This window comes from Bos javanicus, chromosome 19 (genome assembly GCF_032452875.1).
Source record: "Bos javanicus breed banteng chromosome 19, ARS-OSU_banteng_1.0, whole genome shotgun sequence".
In the NCBI taxonomy this organism is placed as follows: domain Eukaryota; kingdom Metazoa; phylum Chordata; class Mammalia; order Artiodactyla; family Bovidae; genus Bos; species Bos javanicus.
Window position 1 is genome coordinate 20,695,857 of NC_083886.1, and position 16,437 is coordinate 20,712,293.

The 16,437-nt window shown below is 52.4% G+C and overlaps 1 protein-coding gene across 4 annotated transcripts in view; it reads right to left on the reverse strand.

Moving 5' to 3' along the window:
- NOS2 (nitric oxide synthase 2) overlaps nucleotides 1-16,437 on the reverse strand; it is a 42,770-nt gene continuing 26,333 nt past the window's right edge. For 3 of the 4 annotated variants that reach the window (XM_061390481.1, XM_061390484.1, XM_061390483.1), the window contains 16 exons: nucleotides 16,196-16,390; nucleotides 15,103-15,185; nucleotides 14,198-14,342; nucleotides 13,240-13,344; nucleotides 12,050-12,099; nucleotides 11,520-11,694; nucleotides 10,597-10,729; nucleotides 9,377-9,455; nucleotides 8,187-8,368; nucleotides 6,250-6,413; nucleotides 4,704-4,911; nucleotides 3,771-3,858; nucleotides 3,176-3,297; nucleotides 2,712-2,860; nucleotides 1,368-1,562; nucleotides 1-590 (listed from right to left, as the gene is read on the reverse strand). In XM_061390481.1, the coding sequence (XP_061246465.1) occupies nucleotides 474-590; nucleotides 1,368-1,562; nucleotides 2,712-2,860; nucleotides 3,176-3,297; nucleotides 3,771-3,858; nucleotides 4,704-4,911; nucleotides 6,250-6,413; nucleotides 8,187-8,368; nucleotides 9,377-9,455; nucleotides 10,597-10,729; nucleotides 11,520-11,694; nucleotides 12,050-12,099; nucleotides 13,240-13,344; nucleotides 14,198-14,342; nucleotides 15,103-15,185; nucleotides 16,196-16,390 (2,190 nt within the window). In that variant the 3' untranslated portion in view covers nucleotides 1-473. The remainder of the gene's footprint in view (nucleotides 591-1,367; nucleotides 1,563-2,711; nucleotides 2,861-3,175; nucleotides 3,298-3,770; nucleotides 3,859-4,703; nucleotides 4,912-6,249; nucleotides 6,414-8,186; nucleotides 8,369-9,376; nucleotides 9,456-10,596; nucleotides 10,730-11,519; nucleotides 11,695-12,049; nucleotides 12,100-13,239; nucleotides 13,345-14,197; nucleotides 14,343-15,102; nucleotides 15,186-16,195; nucleotides 16,391-16,437) is intronic. The other variant, XM_061390482.1, reaches the window with a different exon arrangement.

The window sequence follows — 16,437 nt, forward strand, 5'->3', positions numbered from 1 at the left end:
TGTGGTTAAAATAAAATGTATTTAGTATAAATATATCCATCATAGAATCATACAAGGAAGGCCCAAGAGGCAGACTGGGGTTTGCTTGTTTTAAATACAGAGGCATAAATAACTGTACATGGGCAGTTAAATACAGAGTGGTGTGACAGCGCCTCCTAGTGGTCACTCCAAGCGGTACAATCAAGGAAGTTCCATCTTTCTCACCTCTGGCCAGACACTGCAGATTTAGTCTCCAAGGGACCAGGGAGGCCAGTCTCTCCACCACCCCGGAGCAGGGGCTCAAGAGAGACAAAAGGTTCCACTCTGTCTCCAAGGCTGCTACTTGGTAGCAGGTCAAGTAAAGGGTTTGAGAGGGAAGGAGATGGGGAAATAAAATGAGAAGCTTGGGGATATAACCTCCCTCCAATCTCCCCAGTCCTGTGACCTCAGATAATTGAGAGTGGGTGCCATCATTAAGTTCCATGGCAGCAGCTTTAACTTCTGTGGGCGCCTGGAGCTCTGGGATCACTGGGCAGCCCTGCTGCCCCATCCTTTTTCACCTCATAGGGAAATACAGCACCAAAGATGTCTTCATGATAGCGCTTCTGGTTCTTTAAGGGAAAACAGAGACCAAGGTATTAATATCAGCTCTGCTGGTGCAGCCCCCTCTCACTCAGCAGGTACAGGCTGGGACCAGTCCCCAGGGTTCCCTGGTTTCCCCATCACACGGACACTCATGAACTATTTGCCTTCCCAATTGCAATGCTTAGATTAGATTTGAATCTCACTTAAGACTCTTTAGCTCCCATGAGTACCCACTCTGGTGTGAACCACAAAACATCTCCCCAAGCTTTATGATGGCCATTAAAGGCTGTTCATTGGAAAAGACCCTGATGCCGGTAAAGATAGAAGGCAGGAGGAGAAGGGGATGATGGAGGACGAGATGATTGCATGGCATCGTTGACTCAATGAACGTGAGATGGTGAAGGACAGAAAAGCCTGGTGTGCTGCAGTCCACCGGGTCGCAAAGAGTCGGACACGACTGAGCCTGCCCTGTGCTTGTCCCACAGGGCTCCAGGCACTGTGGGCTCTGAGATAAATATGGTTGGGAAATGCTGTGCACTTTCTCCCAGTCTTCAAGCTCTTTGATGCACAGCAGCATGTTAGGGACTCTGAGTGTCTTGCAGAAAATCAACACGTTTGCCTTTGTCTAACTGAGCAACCAGATCAGGATGGAGAGTCAGGCCTTCTAACAGCTCACCAGCTCTGACCTCCCGCCCTCTCTAGGATTCCTTTGAGTTCAGTCTGAGCCTGAGTTCCCTGGTTCCAGCTCCCAGGCCCATGCCTGTGACCTGCATCCCGAGCCCACACACCACCAGCGGCCCTACCTTGAGCTGGAAGAAATAGTCCTCCACCTGTTCCTCGTTGAGGCTCAGCGCAGTAGCCATCAGCTGCTTCAGGGTGCGGGCCACGTCCCGGGCCATGCGCACATCCCCACAGACATAGAGGTGGCCTTGCTCCTCGTGCAGCACGCGAAGCACCTCGCCCGCCAGCCGCTGCCGCAGGATGTCTTGAACATAGACCTGAAACCAGAGGAGATGGTGGGTCCAGACCCCCGCCTTTGAGGGCAAAGGCTGCGGTCAGGCCTCCTGGCCATGGGGAGGTGGGGAGGGGGCACAAGGGGCCATGGGGTGAGCACCCTCCCAGCCAGGGCCTTGCATGGGGACAATCAAGGTCGAGATGAGGAGGTGCACTGGTGCCCTGCCTGGCCCAGGCCTGAGTTGGGGCTGGAGACGTGAACACCGGCCACAGCCCTGTCCTTGAGGAGCTGACCTTCAGTGGAGCTCCCAGATTTAGCACACTTGCTCTGAATTTAGCACACTTCAAAGAGGCATCAATCAAGCCACTTGCCCTGCCCAGGGATCTGAGGCCCATCTGCTTACACCCCAGAAAATGAAGCCTCTCGGCGCAGACTGTCCAGGGGACCCTCCTTGTAATTCAGAGCAGGGTTCCCCAGATATTCAGAAGTCCTGGAGTCAGTCGGGGACTCCCTGCTCTTGCTTCACACAAGTGATGCCACCAGGCATGGAGATGCCACCAGGCATGGAGTACCAGCATGGGAGGGACCCAATGGGACAAGTTCACAAAGGCTGAGCCAAGAGACTGTTCTGACTGCCCAGGCTCTTGGGGCAAAGTGCCCACTGGGGTAGCAGAGTGAGTCAGCAGGCCATTCAGGGAACAGCAGCCACCCTCCAGCCTTGCGGTGCCTGGACCACCACCCACCCAACAGTTGTACATCCAGAGGAGGGAGCCTTCAGCAGGCTGGGCACTGGGGATGAACCCATACATGACCCTGACTTAGCCCTGACCATCTCAGGACCTGTCTCTTCTCCTGGAAGAGTGAACGTACATCAGTAGCTTCACAGCACCGCTCTGGTGACTGCACCATGGCTTCCATTTTATTTTTAAATATTTATTTGGCTGCACTGGGTCTTTGTTTCGGCATGCAGGATCTTTAGTTGCATGATGCCTGACCAGGGATTGAACTCGGTCCCCTGCATTGGGAGCATGGAGTCTCAGCCCCTAGAACACCAGGCAAGTCCCTTGCCTCTATTTTGGAGCTGAGGAGGTGAAGGCTCACAGAAGTAAGGAGCTTGTGGGGAGCCAGACACCCACCATAGTCTGTTCTTTAAATGCTCTGCCCTTTCTACACGCACAGTCGTGGCATTTACCTTGGGCTGGTCAGGCAGGCGGGAATAGGCGGTGTGCACCTCGTGCAGCGCCCCCTTGCGGGCCATCTCCAGCATCTCCTCCCAGTAGAGGTGGTCCTCTTCTGGGCGGCGGCACCCGAAAACCAGGGTCATGCGGCCGCCCTGGAGCCCTGCAAGACCCAGAGCAGGTTGCAGTTACCAGGGTGGCCAGCAGAGGGCAGGCGGATCATGCTGCAAGGCTGGCTGAGCTGGGCACCCAACTGGAATCCCATTTCACCACCACATCCTATCTAAAATAGTACTGTCCCTATTTTACAGATGAGGAAACTGAGGCCCAGGGCATTCATATCATTTTTCCACACATGCTGAGGTAAACTTGGGAGAGGGGCCAGGAAATGTCTGTGGGATGGTTACAGTTACAGTTTTACTCCCAGGCAGGCGCTGGGCACCACCCCTCCCCATCCCCGGGAGCCTTCCGGTTATACCTTTGTGCTCAGCCTCATGGAGCCGCTGCTGCCAGAAACTGCGGAAGGGGGCGATGCCCGTGCCGGGCCCAATGAGGATGCAAGGACGGGAGCGGTCCTCGGGAAGCTGGAAGCCGCTGGCACTGAGGGGACAGAAGGAAAGAGGTCCTGTCCTCAGAGACTCTGGGTCCGATGCATGCACACAGGACAGGGGCACGGGAACTGAGGTGTGGTGGAGGCAGCAGTGTTGAGGGGCAGGGGGTTGCAGTGGAGACAACGAGCTCAAATTTGATTTCCCAAGTCCAGTAGGCTATTTCATGTCCCCCATCCAGGTGAACTACATTCACCATCACCTCACCCTGGGGTCCTTTGGGAAAAAGGCTGAGCCTCGTTTTCTGAGCCCACCACCGCTGTCAACCTCCCTGCTAGAGACCTGGCTGTGCTCTATCGCTAGGGGAGATACCCAGTGTGAGGAGACACCCAGTGTGATGACCCCAGTGCCTTCTTTATAGGCCAATAGACCCCAAGTGGCATCTAAACCCCAGAAGCCTCCCTTTCAACCCAGTATTCCCCGGGGCCCGTGGTCCCACAATAGACACAGTGGAGGAGTGCCTACCTTCGCACAAAGCAGGGCACCGGGTCTTGGGGCTTCAAGCTGCTGAGCCACGTGCTGCAGACACCATGGTGCAGGGGACCTTGGCCATCTGCAAGGACAGCACAAACTGACCAACGTGGTCCCCGCCACCCGTGCATGAACGCTTTCAGTGGCTCCTCCCTGAACTGCCCGCTCAGGCGCTCAACAGGGTTTAATCAGAGGGCTGCTTTTCCTCCCGGTTCTGAGCTCTACTCTCTATGTGCCCAGAGTTGGCAAAAGCTGAAAGGGACTCAGAGCGGGCAAGGCTATCTAACTGCAGAAGCTGAGTCTCAGAGAGGGAAGGTGACTTGTACAAGGCCCCTCAGGTAACGGTAGAATCAGGTCACAACTCAGCTTTCCTAACTCCTACTCCAGTGCTCCTACCAAGAAGTCCTGTTGGTTTCCCTCAGGGTGGAATCCTGCTTTCACAGGATGTGCACCTGCCTCCCCTCCCCAAGGACTGAGCCCTGGCCTCTTCAGATGTTCTTTGAGTGAAAGTCGCTCAGTCACGTTTGACTCTTTGCAACCCCATGGACTGTAATTGTAACCTGCAAGGCTCCTTTGTCCACGGAATTCTCCAGGCAAGAATACTGGAGTGGGTAGCCATTGCCTTTTCCAGAGGATCTTTCCAACCCAGGGATGGAACCCAGGTCTCCTGCAAATGTTCTTTAGCAGAGCAAAGAGGGTCTCTGCCTGGTTTTCAGAAACCATGTGAATGTGCTTCTCAGGTCACATCTACAAAGAAGTTAGCTTGGTGCCCAGTTCATAGTGATCTCTCCCATACTCCTCCCACTGCTGTTAACAGGGCTGGAAGATGGGTGTGTAATGATGAGGAGATCAAAGCTCAGAGGTGTTGAATGGCTGTCCAGTAAGTAGCAGACTTGGGCTGCTCCGCAGTCACTGCCCCAGCCTCACCTCGGGTGCGGTACGTGAGCACGGCCACAGTGAGGTGGATCTCCGTGGGTGTGAGGTCCCTGGAGGAGCTGATGGAGTAGTACCGGGGCTTCAGAATAGGTAGCTGGGAGAGCAGAAAGCTGGCAGACACCCGCAGGGACGGGAACTCCTCCAGCACCTCCAGAAATGTGGGGCTGTTGGTGAACTTCCACTTGTTGTAATCTGAGGGCTGAAAGCCAAGGACAATGTGAGTGTCTCTGGGAGCTTGCTCCACACGGAGGGAAGAGGCTGTCACAATTCAGTATTCATTCATTCACTCACTCATTCATTCCCACAGCAACTATTTCAAAGAACTGGGCGCTGTCCGTGGTGCTGAAAACACTAAGCTGGAGAGGAGTAGCATTTCTCTAACCTGTGTGCTTAGAACCTTACTGTCAACAACTGGTGGGCAGCAGTCAAATATTTATTATAACCTAATTTGGGGGAGTGTTTTGGAATCATACGTGGGCAGCAGTCAAATTTTTATCATAACCTAATTTAGGGGAGAGCTTTGGAATCATATCCTGGAGAAAGAAATGGCAACCCACTCCAGTATTCTTGCCTGGAGAACTCCATAGACAGAGGAGCCTGGCGGGCTACAGTCCACTGAGTCACAAAGAGTAGGACACGACTGAGTGACTAACATACAGACCTGGGTTCAAACCTTGCCTGAAGGCTCTTACTATTTGTGGGATCTTGTCCCCATTACTTAACCTTTGTGGAGTGAGGGCAGCATCACTGCCTCGTGGGGATGTTGTGAGAATTAAGTAAGAAAATGTGCACCGAGTTAGTGTAGTGCAGCCACAGGAGAATGGCAGTGGAGGTGACTGGAATCAAGATAATTAGAGATAATGGTGATGGTAATAATGGTATCCAGTGCCTTTGCAAAGGGCTTCCCTGGCAGCTCAGATGGTAAAGAATCCATCTGCAATGCAGGAGACCCCAGTTTGATTCCTGGGTCAGGAAGATCCGCTGGAGAAGGGATAGACTACCCATTCCAGTATTCTTTGGGCTTCCCTTGTGGCTTAGCTGGTAAAGAATCCACCTGCAAAATGCGGAAGACCTGAGTTCGATCCCTGGGTTGGCAGTGCCTTTGCAAAGACTTGGGCCTAGAAAGTTTCCTGTGAGTTAATGCATTCTTTCATTCATTTATTAATTCAACTACTACACATCTGTCACTATGTCCATTCATCCACACCATCTATCCTCCAACACTTCCTGAGTTCCAGGCTTCTTCCAGGTGTGGGGAATACAAGAGAGAATGGTTCTCCTTTTCTAGCTAATTTCTGAGGAAGGGCACTTAGGTTGCATCCTGCAGACATTCAAAAAACTCAGTTCACTCAATGCAACTAACTATGTCCTAGAAATGGGATGGAAGAAGATGCCTGACTTCCTACCAGCCTTTGACAAGTCACGCTTTGGGAAGTTGGGGTGGATTCCTCTTGAAGCTTAAAAACCAGCTCTAGGCTCAGGCTCCCTCTGACTCTGGGACCCTGCCCCAGCCTCGCCCACCAGCCCCGACCTTCACCTGGCATAGGGTCTCCAGCCTCTGCTTCTCAGCCTCTTCTGTGGCCAGCTGGGCCAGCTTTCGGAGCAGCAGCTGGGTTGGCGGGGTGGTGATGTCCAGGAAATAGGTGAGAGCCTGGCTGAGTGAGCAAGGTGGCAGCCGCTTATCCTTGACCCAATAGCTGCCTGAAGCGGGAAGAAAGGAGACAGGATAGGAAAGAGGCCCCGTTTAGGTTTCCCAAAGAGTGATAAGGCATCTGGGACAGACATCCTCCACTCTCCAGCTCCAGGGGAGAGAAGACACTGAAATTCTGGTTCCAGGAACAGCAAAAGGGCTCACGTGCCCAACTCAAGTGCAGGAGGATGCTGCTCAGAGATAGGACTGCTAGAAAAGGCTGATCAATAGTCCCCTGAAGGGCACCCAAGTGGACACAATCCTGCAAAACTAACCAGGCACCAGAGTCCAGTCCCTCTCTGGCACGGACTTGAACTTCAGCAGTACACACACAGGTGAACCACAGACTCACAGTGACTAAATTCACCAAAGACTGGTGTACACCCTAGAGGTAGAAGAGTTGTTCATTTAGAGAAAAGCCTTCTTCTATCCTGTGGTGGCTACTTCTGTTATTATTATAATAGTAATTATTATGACTATTCTTGCATATCTGCCCCCTGTACTAAGTAATAGGTTTTCTGAGGGCAGACACGAAGTCTCATTCATTTTAGCACAGGTATATAGCCCAGGTGGGGGCTTCCCTGGTGGCTCAAATAATAAGGAATCTGCCTGCAATGCAGGAGACATGGGCTCGATCCTTGGGTCGGGAAAATCCTCTGGAGGAGGATATGGCAACCCACTCCAGTATTCTTGCCTGGAAAATCCCATGGACAAAGGAGCCTGGTGGGCTACAGTCCATGGGGTCACAAAAAGTCAGACATGACTGAAGTGACTTAGCACATACACACACAAGCCCAGGATATAGATGTTTTGTAGCCTGGTATACAAAATGGCAACCCACTCCAGTGTTCTTGCCTGGAGAATCCCAGGGATGGGGGAGCCTGGTGGGCTGCCCTCTATGGGGTTGCACAGAGTCGGACACGACTGAAGCGACTTAGCAGCAGTTAGCATACAGATAGTATTGGGCTTCCCTGGTAGCTCAGAGGGTAAAGCATCTGCCTGCAATGCGGGAGACCTGGGTTCAATCCCTGGGTCAGGAAGATCCCCTGGAGAAGGGAATGGCAACCCACTCCAGTATTCTTGCCTGGAAAATCCAATGGACAGAGGAGCCTGGACAGAGGAGCCTGGTAGGCTACAGTCCATGGGGTTGCAAAGAGTCAAACACAACTGATGAGCAACTTCATTTTTTTTCTTTCTTTCTTTCTATACAGATGGTGGTGGTGATAGTTTAGTTGCTAAGTTGCGTCTGACTCTTGCAACCTGATGGACTGCACCCCACCAGGTTCCTCTGTTCCATGGGATTTCTCAGGCAAGAATACTGGAGTGGATTGCCACTTCCTTCTCCAGGGGATCTTCCTGACCCAGGGGTTGAACCTGCATCTCCTGCATTGCAGGCAGATTCTTTACTGCTGAGCCACCTGGGAAGCCCCTGGTATGTAGGTATGAGAGGTTAAAATTTCGATGGAAAAATGAATCAATAAACAGAAATGGCCAGTTAAGGAAATGAATGAAGGGGAAAGACAGCCCAGCCTCTGGTGTTGGGCAAATAGTTCAAGGAAGAATCCCTTCTTGCTGGAACTATTATAGTCCAGAATATATAGCCCAGAATAAATAGTCCAGAACTATTTGCAAGGCTACTTTGGGGCAGGCTTCAGGAGCCCCCTACTCAGCCAGAAGGACAAGACTAGATGAGTGTTTGCATCCTAACCCATCAGTGGGACTGGCGGGGGGTGGTGGGAGGATGCTGAGGTCGCCTCAGCCAAGTTCCCCTGCATAAGGCTTACCATTCTCACAGAGGGTCTCCAGGCGCACAGGCTGGTGTGGGGCAGGGCCATCCACCACTCGCTCAAGGATGCCTTGAACCAGGGCCGGCTGGTTGCATGGGAAAACTCCGAGGTGCTCTCCCGGCAGGTAGCTTGGAGCTTGGCTGCCCTCACAGGAGAGTTCCACCAGGAGGGTGGTGCGGCTGGAGAAGGAAAAAGAAGCCTCTGATGACGCCACCAGGATTTCCTCCCATGCTCCCTGATGGGTGGGCCAGCTTCCCCAGGAAACATGCCCTCCTTTCGTGTTCCTGCCTGATTCCATGAACACAGGTTGCCGGCATCCCAGGGCTGGGGTGCTCAAGAGGGCCGGGGGCTGATGGGGACCATGGCTTCTCCGTGGGGAGAGGGTGGGCAGTACCCCTCCCATGCCACCCTCCACGAGAGCTTGGCCACAGACTCTGCCTAAAGAAAGCATGTCACTGGGAGATACGTGGGCATTGGGACAAACCTTTACTAGTGTCAGCACAAATCTGGTTCTTATTAGAACACAGCCCAGTTTTGCTAATCAGTGTAAGGACAGCACAGATAAACCTCTGGAGAATCGACAACACTGGCTGCCCGGCAGGGAAAAGTCCTGCCCTGTCAAAACTTCTGAAAGTTCTTAAGAGCCAAAGGGTTTGAATTTCTCTTGCCCTCGTTTTTTTGGTGAAATAGTTAAATCACAAAGGACAGGAAGTGAAGCAGGTGCCCGATTCCCAAGCTGGAAAACTGGCCCATGGTTAGTGGAGACCTGATGTGAAGGTGCTGGTGGCCACAGGGGTGAGCAGTTTAGCTGGTCCTACCAATAGCACCATAGCTAAGGCCAGCGGACACTTTTGTTTTCTTCTTTCAAAGACTGACTTACTTTGGTCTTCCCTTGATTAAAATAAAATCTGTGGGGACCTCCCTGATGGTCCAGTGGTAAAGAATACGCCTGCCAACACAGAGGGCGTGGATTCGATCCCTGGAAGATCCTATATGCCTCGGAGCATCTAAGCCCATGCGCTGCAACTATCAAAGCCTGTGCACCTTAGAGCCTCTGTACCACCTGGGCTCCGAAACTAGAGAGTAGCCCCCGCAGACCGCAACTAGAGAAAGCTAGCGCTGCCAAAAATAAATGAATAAGTCAAATCTGTGGAATTTCACCCCGGAAGTCCTGTCTTCTGCTCTACCTGGATTTCGGACTCTGCAGATTCTGCTGCGATTTGAGCCTCATGGTGAACACATGCTTGGCGTGCATACTGCTCAGGGCTGTGGAATAGAGAAACAGTGAAGTGGCGACGTGGCTCGTAAGTGCTGGCAGGGCAGGCTCCACGCGCTGAGTCAGCTACACCCGACATTCCCCTGGGTGTCTCACAGTGACGGTGCTGGGATTTTCCTTCCCTGCCTTTTTTTCCCACTATGTTTCTCAATCACAAATAAAGACCCTTGTTCTGACAGAAGGTGCTTGTGCTGCTGCCAGGTGCTGGGAAATGCAATTTAGATGCCCCCAGTATGGGGATTCCTATAGCATCCCATGGCTTGGGATCCACAGGAGAGCATAGTTGAAGCCGAGGATATACATGCAGAAACCTTCAGGACCACTGCAGTTGTGGTACAAGACAAGAGAAATCATGGGAGCACAGCATTGATAGGGGCCATCCAGAGTTCCCAGGCCACAGCTTGGAATTGCCTCTGCAAAATGTCCTTTATAACACCTGGATGCCACTGGAGTTGGAAGGCTGGGGCCCAAATCCCAGATGGCCTCGTACTAGCAACTTGTCTTACCTCCCTGAACTTCAGTTTCTCTGTCTGAGCTTTCCACTTGGGCTGAGTGTCAGAGATCACTTAGAGCAGGTGGACAAAGAGCCCAGCACAGTGTCTGGCACACGGGAGCACCCTTCTCTTTCCAACACCCTCCCATAGTTTCCTTCTGAATACCCTTCCTCAGAGACCAGACAAGCCCTGGGTCTTACATCCCTACAGACTCTTGGACCCAATAAGAGAGAGACGCCTGGTAGCCCTAGACTAGCTGCCTCCGTTCAGAGGGTCCTAGTGGTCTCCTTGGGTTTCCCAGGCAGCACAGTGGTAAAGAATCCATCTACCAATGCAGGAGACACAAGAGACCTGGGTTCGATCCCTGGGTCGGGAAGATCCCCCAGAGGAGGGCATGGTAACCCATTTCAGTATTCTTGCCTGGAGAATCCCATGGAAAGAAGGGCTGGGCAGGCTATAGTCCAGGGGGTTGCAAAGTCAGACATGACTGAGCAACTAACACACACATGCAGATACACACACACACACACACACACACACACACAGAGTGTTCTCCTTGACCATAGGCTCAGGACTCAGACATGCCCACCCCGGCAGGAAGGGCAAACAAGCTCCGTGTGGTGCAGGGAAGCAGTACCTTTGTTGAGGTCCAGAGGCTCTGAGTCCTGCACGAGCCTGTAGTGCTGCGGGTCCCAGGTCACATTGGAAGTGTAGAGCTTGGGGATCTCAATGTGGTGCTTGCCGCTGACATCGAATGTCTCACAGGCTGCCTGGACGAAGATGGAACAGACCAGTGTTAATAACCATTCCTGTCAGCAGCAGCAGCATCACCACCCCTGGGGCTACCATGTTCCTTACAACTGAGCTAAGTGCTTTAATTACTAAGGACACTTATCTGGTAGGGCTATTATGAAGACTGCAAAAAGTGGCTGGTCCTAGCATGGAGTAGGTGTTGCTGCTATTATGAATATTAATAGTAACGACAGCATCTCCTTTTATCTGCATGCCCACACCATGAGACAGGTTTGATTTCTCCCATTTTCCTGATGTGGAATCATGTGGAGGAGACCTGGGCTTGGGAATCATGCCGGCCTGTCTCAAGCTGGTGCTCATAAGCCCCGCTGCAGGGTGAAAGACTTCGCTTCAGTGAGTTTTCTCAGTCAGTGGGGTCAAGCCGGAGGCCCTAAAGACCTGCTGAGATAGCCCTGTCTCCAAGTTCTCTGTAGCTGGGACACTGAAACAGGACAAGGATGTCAGGAAGTGACCTGGATAATCAGAGGGGGTAAAGATCTTAAACCATAGCTCCCCAAGGGCAGGGAAGCATCTTATCCACCTTCTCCCACCTGGGGGACACATATCTCAGTGGAGCTCTTCTGGGGGCTGTTGGGGTGCAGCAGTGACCTGAGTCCTCCAACCTGCGACCCTGCCCACACTGGGACCATGCCTACAGGGCGCAATAGGGGTGATGACCCCCAGGATGCCTGGCACAGGTGTCTGGGGCACAAGCACACCACAGCCTCCCTGCCCATGTGGTGGGGCAGCTCCCAGCTGTGAACCGACCTTGAAGGTTTGCACGGCCCAGCTGCGAAAGGCCTCCTCCTGCCCGCTGAGTTCGTCCCCTTCCCCGGTTGGGGCAAGCTGAGAAGCCCCCAGCTGGGACAACTTCTGGTCAATGTCATGAGCAAAAGCGCAGAACTGAGGGTACATGCTGGAGCCAAGGCCAAACACGGCGTACCTGCCGGAGGAGGACACGCATGGAGCCTGGGTGAGCCGACCCGCCACCTGCCCCAGAGCCAACAAGCCATAGGCCAGCCCCCGGACACGTTCATGCCAGCTGGGCAAGGATCACCAGGGCACGCGTCCCCTTCCTGTCTTCCCTGACTGCCGAACGTTGTCATCAACTCCCAAGACCAACCCCACCCCTGGCCTGCAGACCCAAGAAAGGTACTTGGTTTTCCTGCTTTGACCCATGACATCCCTGAGGACAGGCTCTCTTTGGGTCTGGATGTCCCAGAGAAATCCCCCTCTGGTACATCCCCAGCTCCATCATCAGATGGAACCCAGAGTCTGGGAGCGGGGAAGGGCATTACCGGAACGTGTTGGTGAGTTCTTTCAGCATCAAGAGGGACTTCTTCAGTTTCTAGAAAGAGAATAATAGAAGTCTCAGGACACCATTAATGAGAGCACTGCTTTCCTAGTCATCCAGTGGCTCATTTGAAAACTGGCCAGATCTGGCAGGACAAAGTCCAAGATCCTCACGTGGAAATTGGTTTATGTGGACCACCTGGCTGGGACTCGGGGACAATTTCAGCCTCAGCAACTCATGGGGCCTGACCTTTGATGGGGGACCCAGGAGAGCCCAGCCCTGGCTGGGGCGGGGGATGGTTGCTGTCTAATAGCAGGGTATCTCTAAAGGGTCTCCTGATGGGACCAGAGCCTTTCTTCTTGTCAGATTGACAATTGGTCCCATATTCTCTGAAATAACCCTGATTTCCCAGAAACTTAAGATAACTTCCCAGGTGGTGCAGTAGTAAAGAACATGCCTGCAATGCGGGAGACCTGGGTTTGACCCCTGGGCCAGGAAGGGAATGCTTACCCACTCCAGTATTCCTGCCTGGAGAATCCCATGGACAAGGAGCCTGGCAGGCTATAGTCCATCGGGGTCACAAACACTCACACATGACTGAGCAACTAACATTTTCACTTTCTTTTGTTTTTTTCCAAGATAACTTCAGATGGAAAATAGTATCAAATCACATGGTGGGAAAATATTCTTTTTCCTATAATTTTTAAATAGTTACTCCAGTTTCAATTATTTTATTTTCTTGTCCTGAACACTAGGGGAAAATCTCAGATCACTGCCAATGGAGACTTAACACTTCTCTAATACTTGCTTATTACTTTTTGAAGAACAAAGCAAGCCATGATAAGGCAACAGTATCTGGCTAAAATTCAATAACTGACTTTCATTGGATTTACGTGGGACCACTCTTTGCTGGCTTTCTATTTCTGAGACTGATATAAAGTTTCCTCTAAAAATGAATTGTTGAATTTAAAAAGGCAGGTAAATTTACTGAAGTATATTAAGCACGTCATAGGCTTGGAGGCTCGAGTATGCACCAGTAATTACCAAGGAGGAAGGCTGATGGCTAACGTTAGGGCAACCCAGAGTGATCGGAGCTCTCACTTCCAAATGCCCTCCTTAGGACATGCTGAGTCCCCATGTCCTTTCCTTGGTCCTTCGGGCCCTTACCAGCCTCCAGACCCCTGGGCCACCCACCTCTCCGTTGCCAGGGGAGTCTCCGTTGCCAAAAGTGCTGGTCACCACCAGCAGCAGCTGCTCCTCCTCCAGATGGCTCAGCTGGTACTGATCCATGCAGAGAACCTGCAGAGCACCCAGGGTGGACGTCAGCCCTCACTTCCAAGGCTGACTCCCTCCACGCCCTCCCCAGGCATCCAGGGCTTGGGTCCCTGTCATCAGCTCTGTCCCCCGGGGCCTGGCACGGAGGAGGTAAGTACTTAACAAGTCCCTGCCAACCGAACCTATTTGCACACAGCATCTTCGGTTCTTGGATTCTCCCACAGCTAGCACATCAGCCAGCCCTGGGGGGTCTGCCTCCAAAACACTTCATGTCCCACATCACATCTTACCACTTTCACCGCTATTTCGGATTCTGAGAATGCGGACATATTTTTCACAAAACAGGATGAGTGGGTTACAAAATTGCTCAACTCCTTTGGCATCTTGGGAACACAAATGCTTTGCCTGAAGCTAATCTCAGGTGAAATACGTCAGGGCCTCAGGTTTCTACCCAGGCCAGCCTGACCCGGGATGCCTTCAGTGACTTCAGTGACGGAGGCTCAAATCCAACACCGCTAGAGGGAATGAGTCACCCTTCGAGGTTTCGTTTTATTTCTCTGCCTCTTATCCATTCTCTGCGTCCTTTGCCTTTAGCCCCACACCCCGTATAGGAGGTACTCTGTAAATGTGAATAAAATTCCTCTGGGACAAGCTCGTGTATCTGGAGACTTGGCATCATTAGGAACATGTTTCTCAAATTGTGTTTCCTGGAACACTATGAAAAGCTTACCTACTGGGAAGTTGGGAATCCTGGGACACATATCTCTCTTTCTATTACAGAGTTGCAAAGTACGTCCTGAGGCTCAGGGCTATCTGGGAGCAGAGCAACCACTGTAACTGGTCCCAGACTGCCCCACACACAGGCTGAGGCGGCTACCTTGGGGTTGAAGGCACAGCTGAACAAAGCCCCCAGGTCCTGGGCCAGCGTTTCCGATCTCCCCGTCTCTGTTGCAAAGAGGATCGTGGCTCTGACCCGGGATGCCATGGCCTTATGCATCAGCACCGAGGCGAAGAACACGGCTCTGTGGGGACAGACAGAGTAGGTGCCAAGTTAGCCTTCCAAAAAGGAAGACGGGGGCCCTGCACTTAAAGCAGGGCAGGTTGAGGGAAAAGAATCCAGGTTTCTTACCAGCTATGGACCTTGTCTCACTCCCCTCCCCTGCTCAACCCGCCACTCAGGTCCTTTGGGAAAATAGAGGAGCGAGAATTCTGGGGCAGAGGTGGCAGGTGACCCATGGAATTGGGGTCTGCTGGCGCCTGCGGTAAAGAACCCATCTGCTAATGCAGGAGACATAATGGACACAGGTTCGATCCCTGGATCAGGAAGATCCCCTGGAGGAGGGCATGACAATCCACTCCAGTATTCCCGCCTGGAGAATTCCATGGACAGAGGAGCCTGGCGGGCTACAGTTCATAGGGTCGCAAAGAGTCAGATGCGACTGAAGTGACTTATCATGCACGCACATCTGGAAATCAAACCCTCTCTCTCTCTTTTTTTTTAAATAGTTTTAATATGCTTTTAAAAAGAGATTTTTAAAGTCTTTATTGGATTTGTCACAAGGCTGCTTCTGTTTAACGCTTTAGTGTTTGGGCCATGAGGCACGTGAGATCTTAGCACCTCCCAGCAGGGATCAAACCCACACACCCCGCAGTGGAAGCGAGAGTCCTAACCACTGGCCTGCCAGAGAAGACCCTCCAAATCATTTCTCTTTGTTCCCTGTCCTTCAAGGCCTAGAAGGAAGGGCTGCCATTCAGATGTCAACATTGACCGCTCCCACTTACTTGACCAAGACTTTGAATCGAATCTCTCTTCTCTGGGGTCTCCGCCTCTCGTCCTGCCAGACGTGGGTTTTCCAGGGCTCCACCTTCAGAAAAGAGGCCAATTATGTGGGCAAGACAGACCCTGGCTTGGCTCCGGCGTGGAGAGACAGAGGGCCCTTTGTGCCCCTCGTAAGTTGGGGGTGGGGGTGGGGAGGCAAGCCACAGAGGGAAGGGCTGCGTCTGTCTGTCTCCCTCAAACTTGAAGCTCCTGTCTGGCACAGATCAGCTGATTTTCATTCAACTGTCCCCCTGGAAGGAGGGGCCACATGTCTCTTTCCTTTTGATGTCTCATCACTAGGAAGCCTATATAGACTGCATATAATGCATAGTCTGACCTGGGATGCTGTTGGGAGTAGAAGGAGGTGCTGTGACAACAGGCCCACAGTGTCCTGGGCAGTCAGTCACCCTCCTTCTCACCTTTAGAGCAAGGAAGCCCCTCCCTAAATCTAACCAAGGTCCTTTTGGATAAAAAAAAAAAAAAAAAGGAAAAAAAGAGCCTGTTTCACTGGGTGGCAGTCCCTGAGTGCACTCTGGGTAGGGCACTGGGGTGAGCTGTCCGTGCACTGGCTCACAGGATTCTTGACCACCTCTGCCATCATGGAGCTGATAGCTTTCTTTTCAGAGATGAGAAAATCAGGGCTTAGATGGGTGCGATGACCCACCCGAGATCACACAGCTAGGAAGTGGGAGAATCACCCCAGATGTATGTGACTGGGAGCCAGGCTCCTCACCACGGTGCTCTGTGACTGTCTACGCCCCTCCCAGGCAGGCGGGCACAAGGGGCGTGCGGAGCACTGGGCTACTAAAGGGACAATGAAAGGAGTTTCCTTCAGTCTCACCTCTGTGAAAATGGACAAAAGCATCCTTGAGTGAAGCCCAGAAAGCATTAAATATATGCCTCTGTGTCCCTGATTCTTCCCTGTATGTCCTGCACTAGTGAGCACACACATGCACACTCAAACACACACACACACGCACACACGCGTGTGCAGATACACAGTCTGTCTCCACCCCTGAGCTCCCAAGAGAGAGTAGAGGAAGCCCCCTCTTTTACCTGGTAGTAGTAGAAAGGGGACAGGACGTAATTTAACATCTCCTGGTGGAACACGGGGGTGATGCTTCCAGAGATCGGGGGGACCAGCCAAATCCAGTCAGCTGGGCAGCCCCCTCGGGAGCGGTACTCATTCTGCATGTACTTCATGAAGGACTCTGCAGCGGAGTGGTGGTCCATGATGGTCACGTTCTGCTTCTAAATCGGAAGGCGGCAAGAAGGCAAGTTGATGAGAGGAGTAAGGA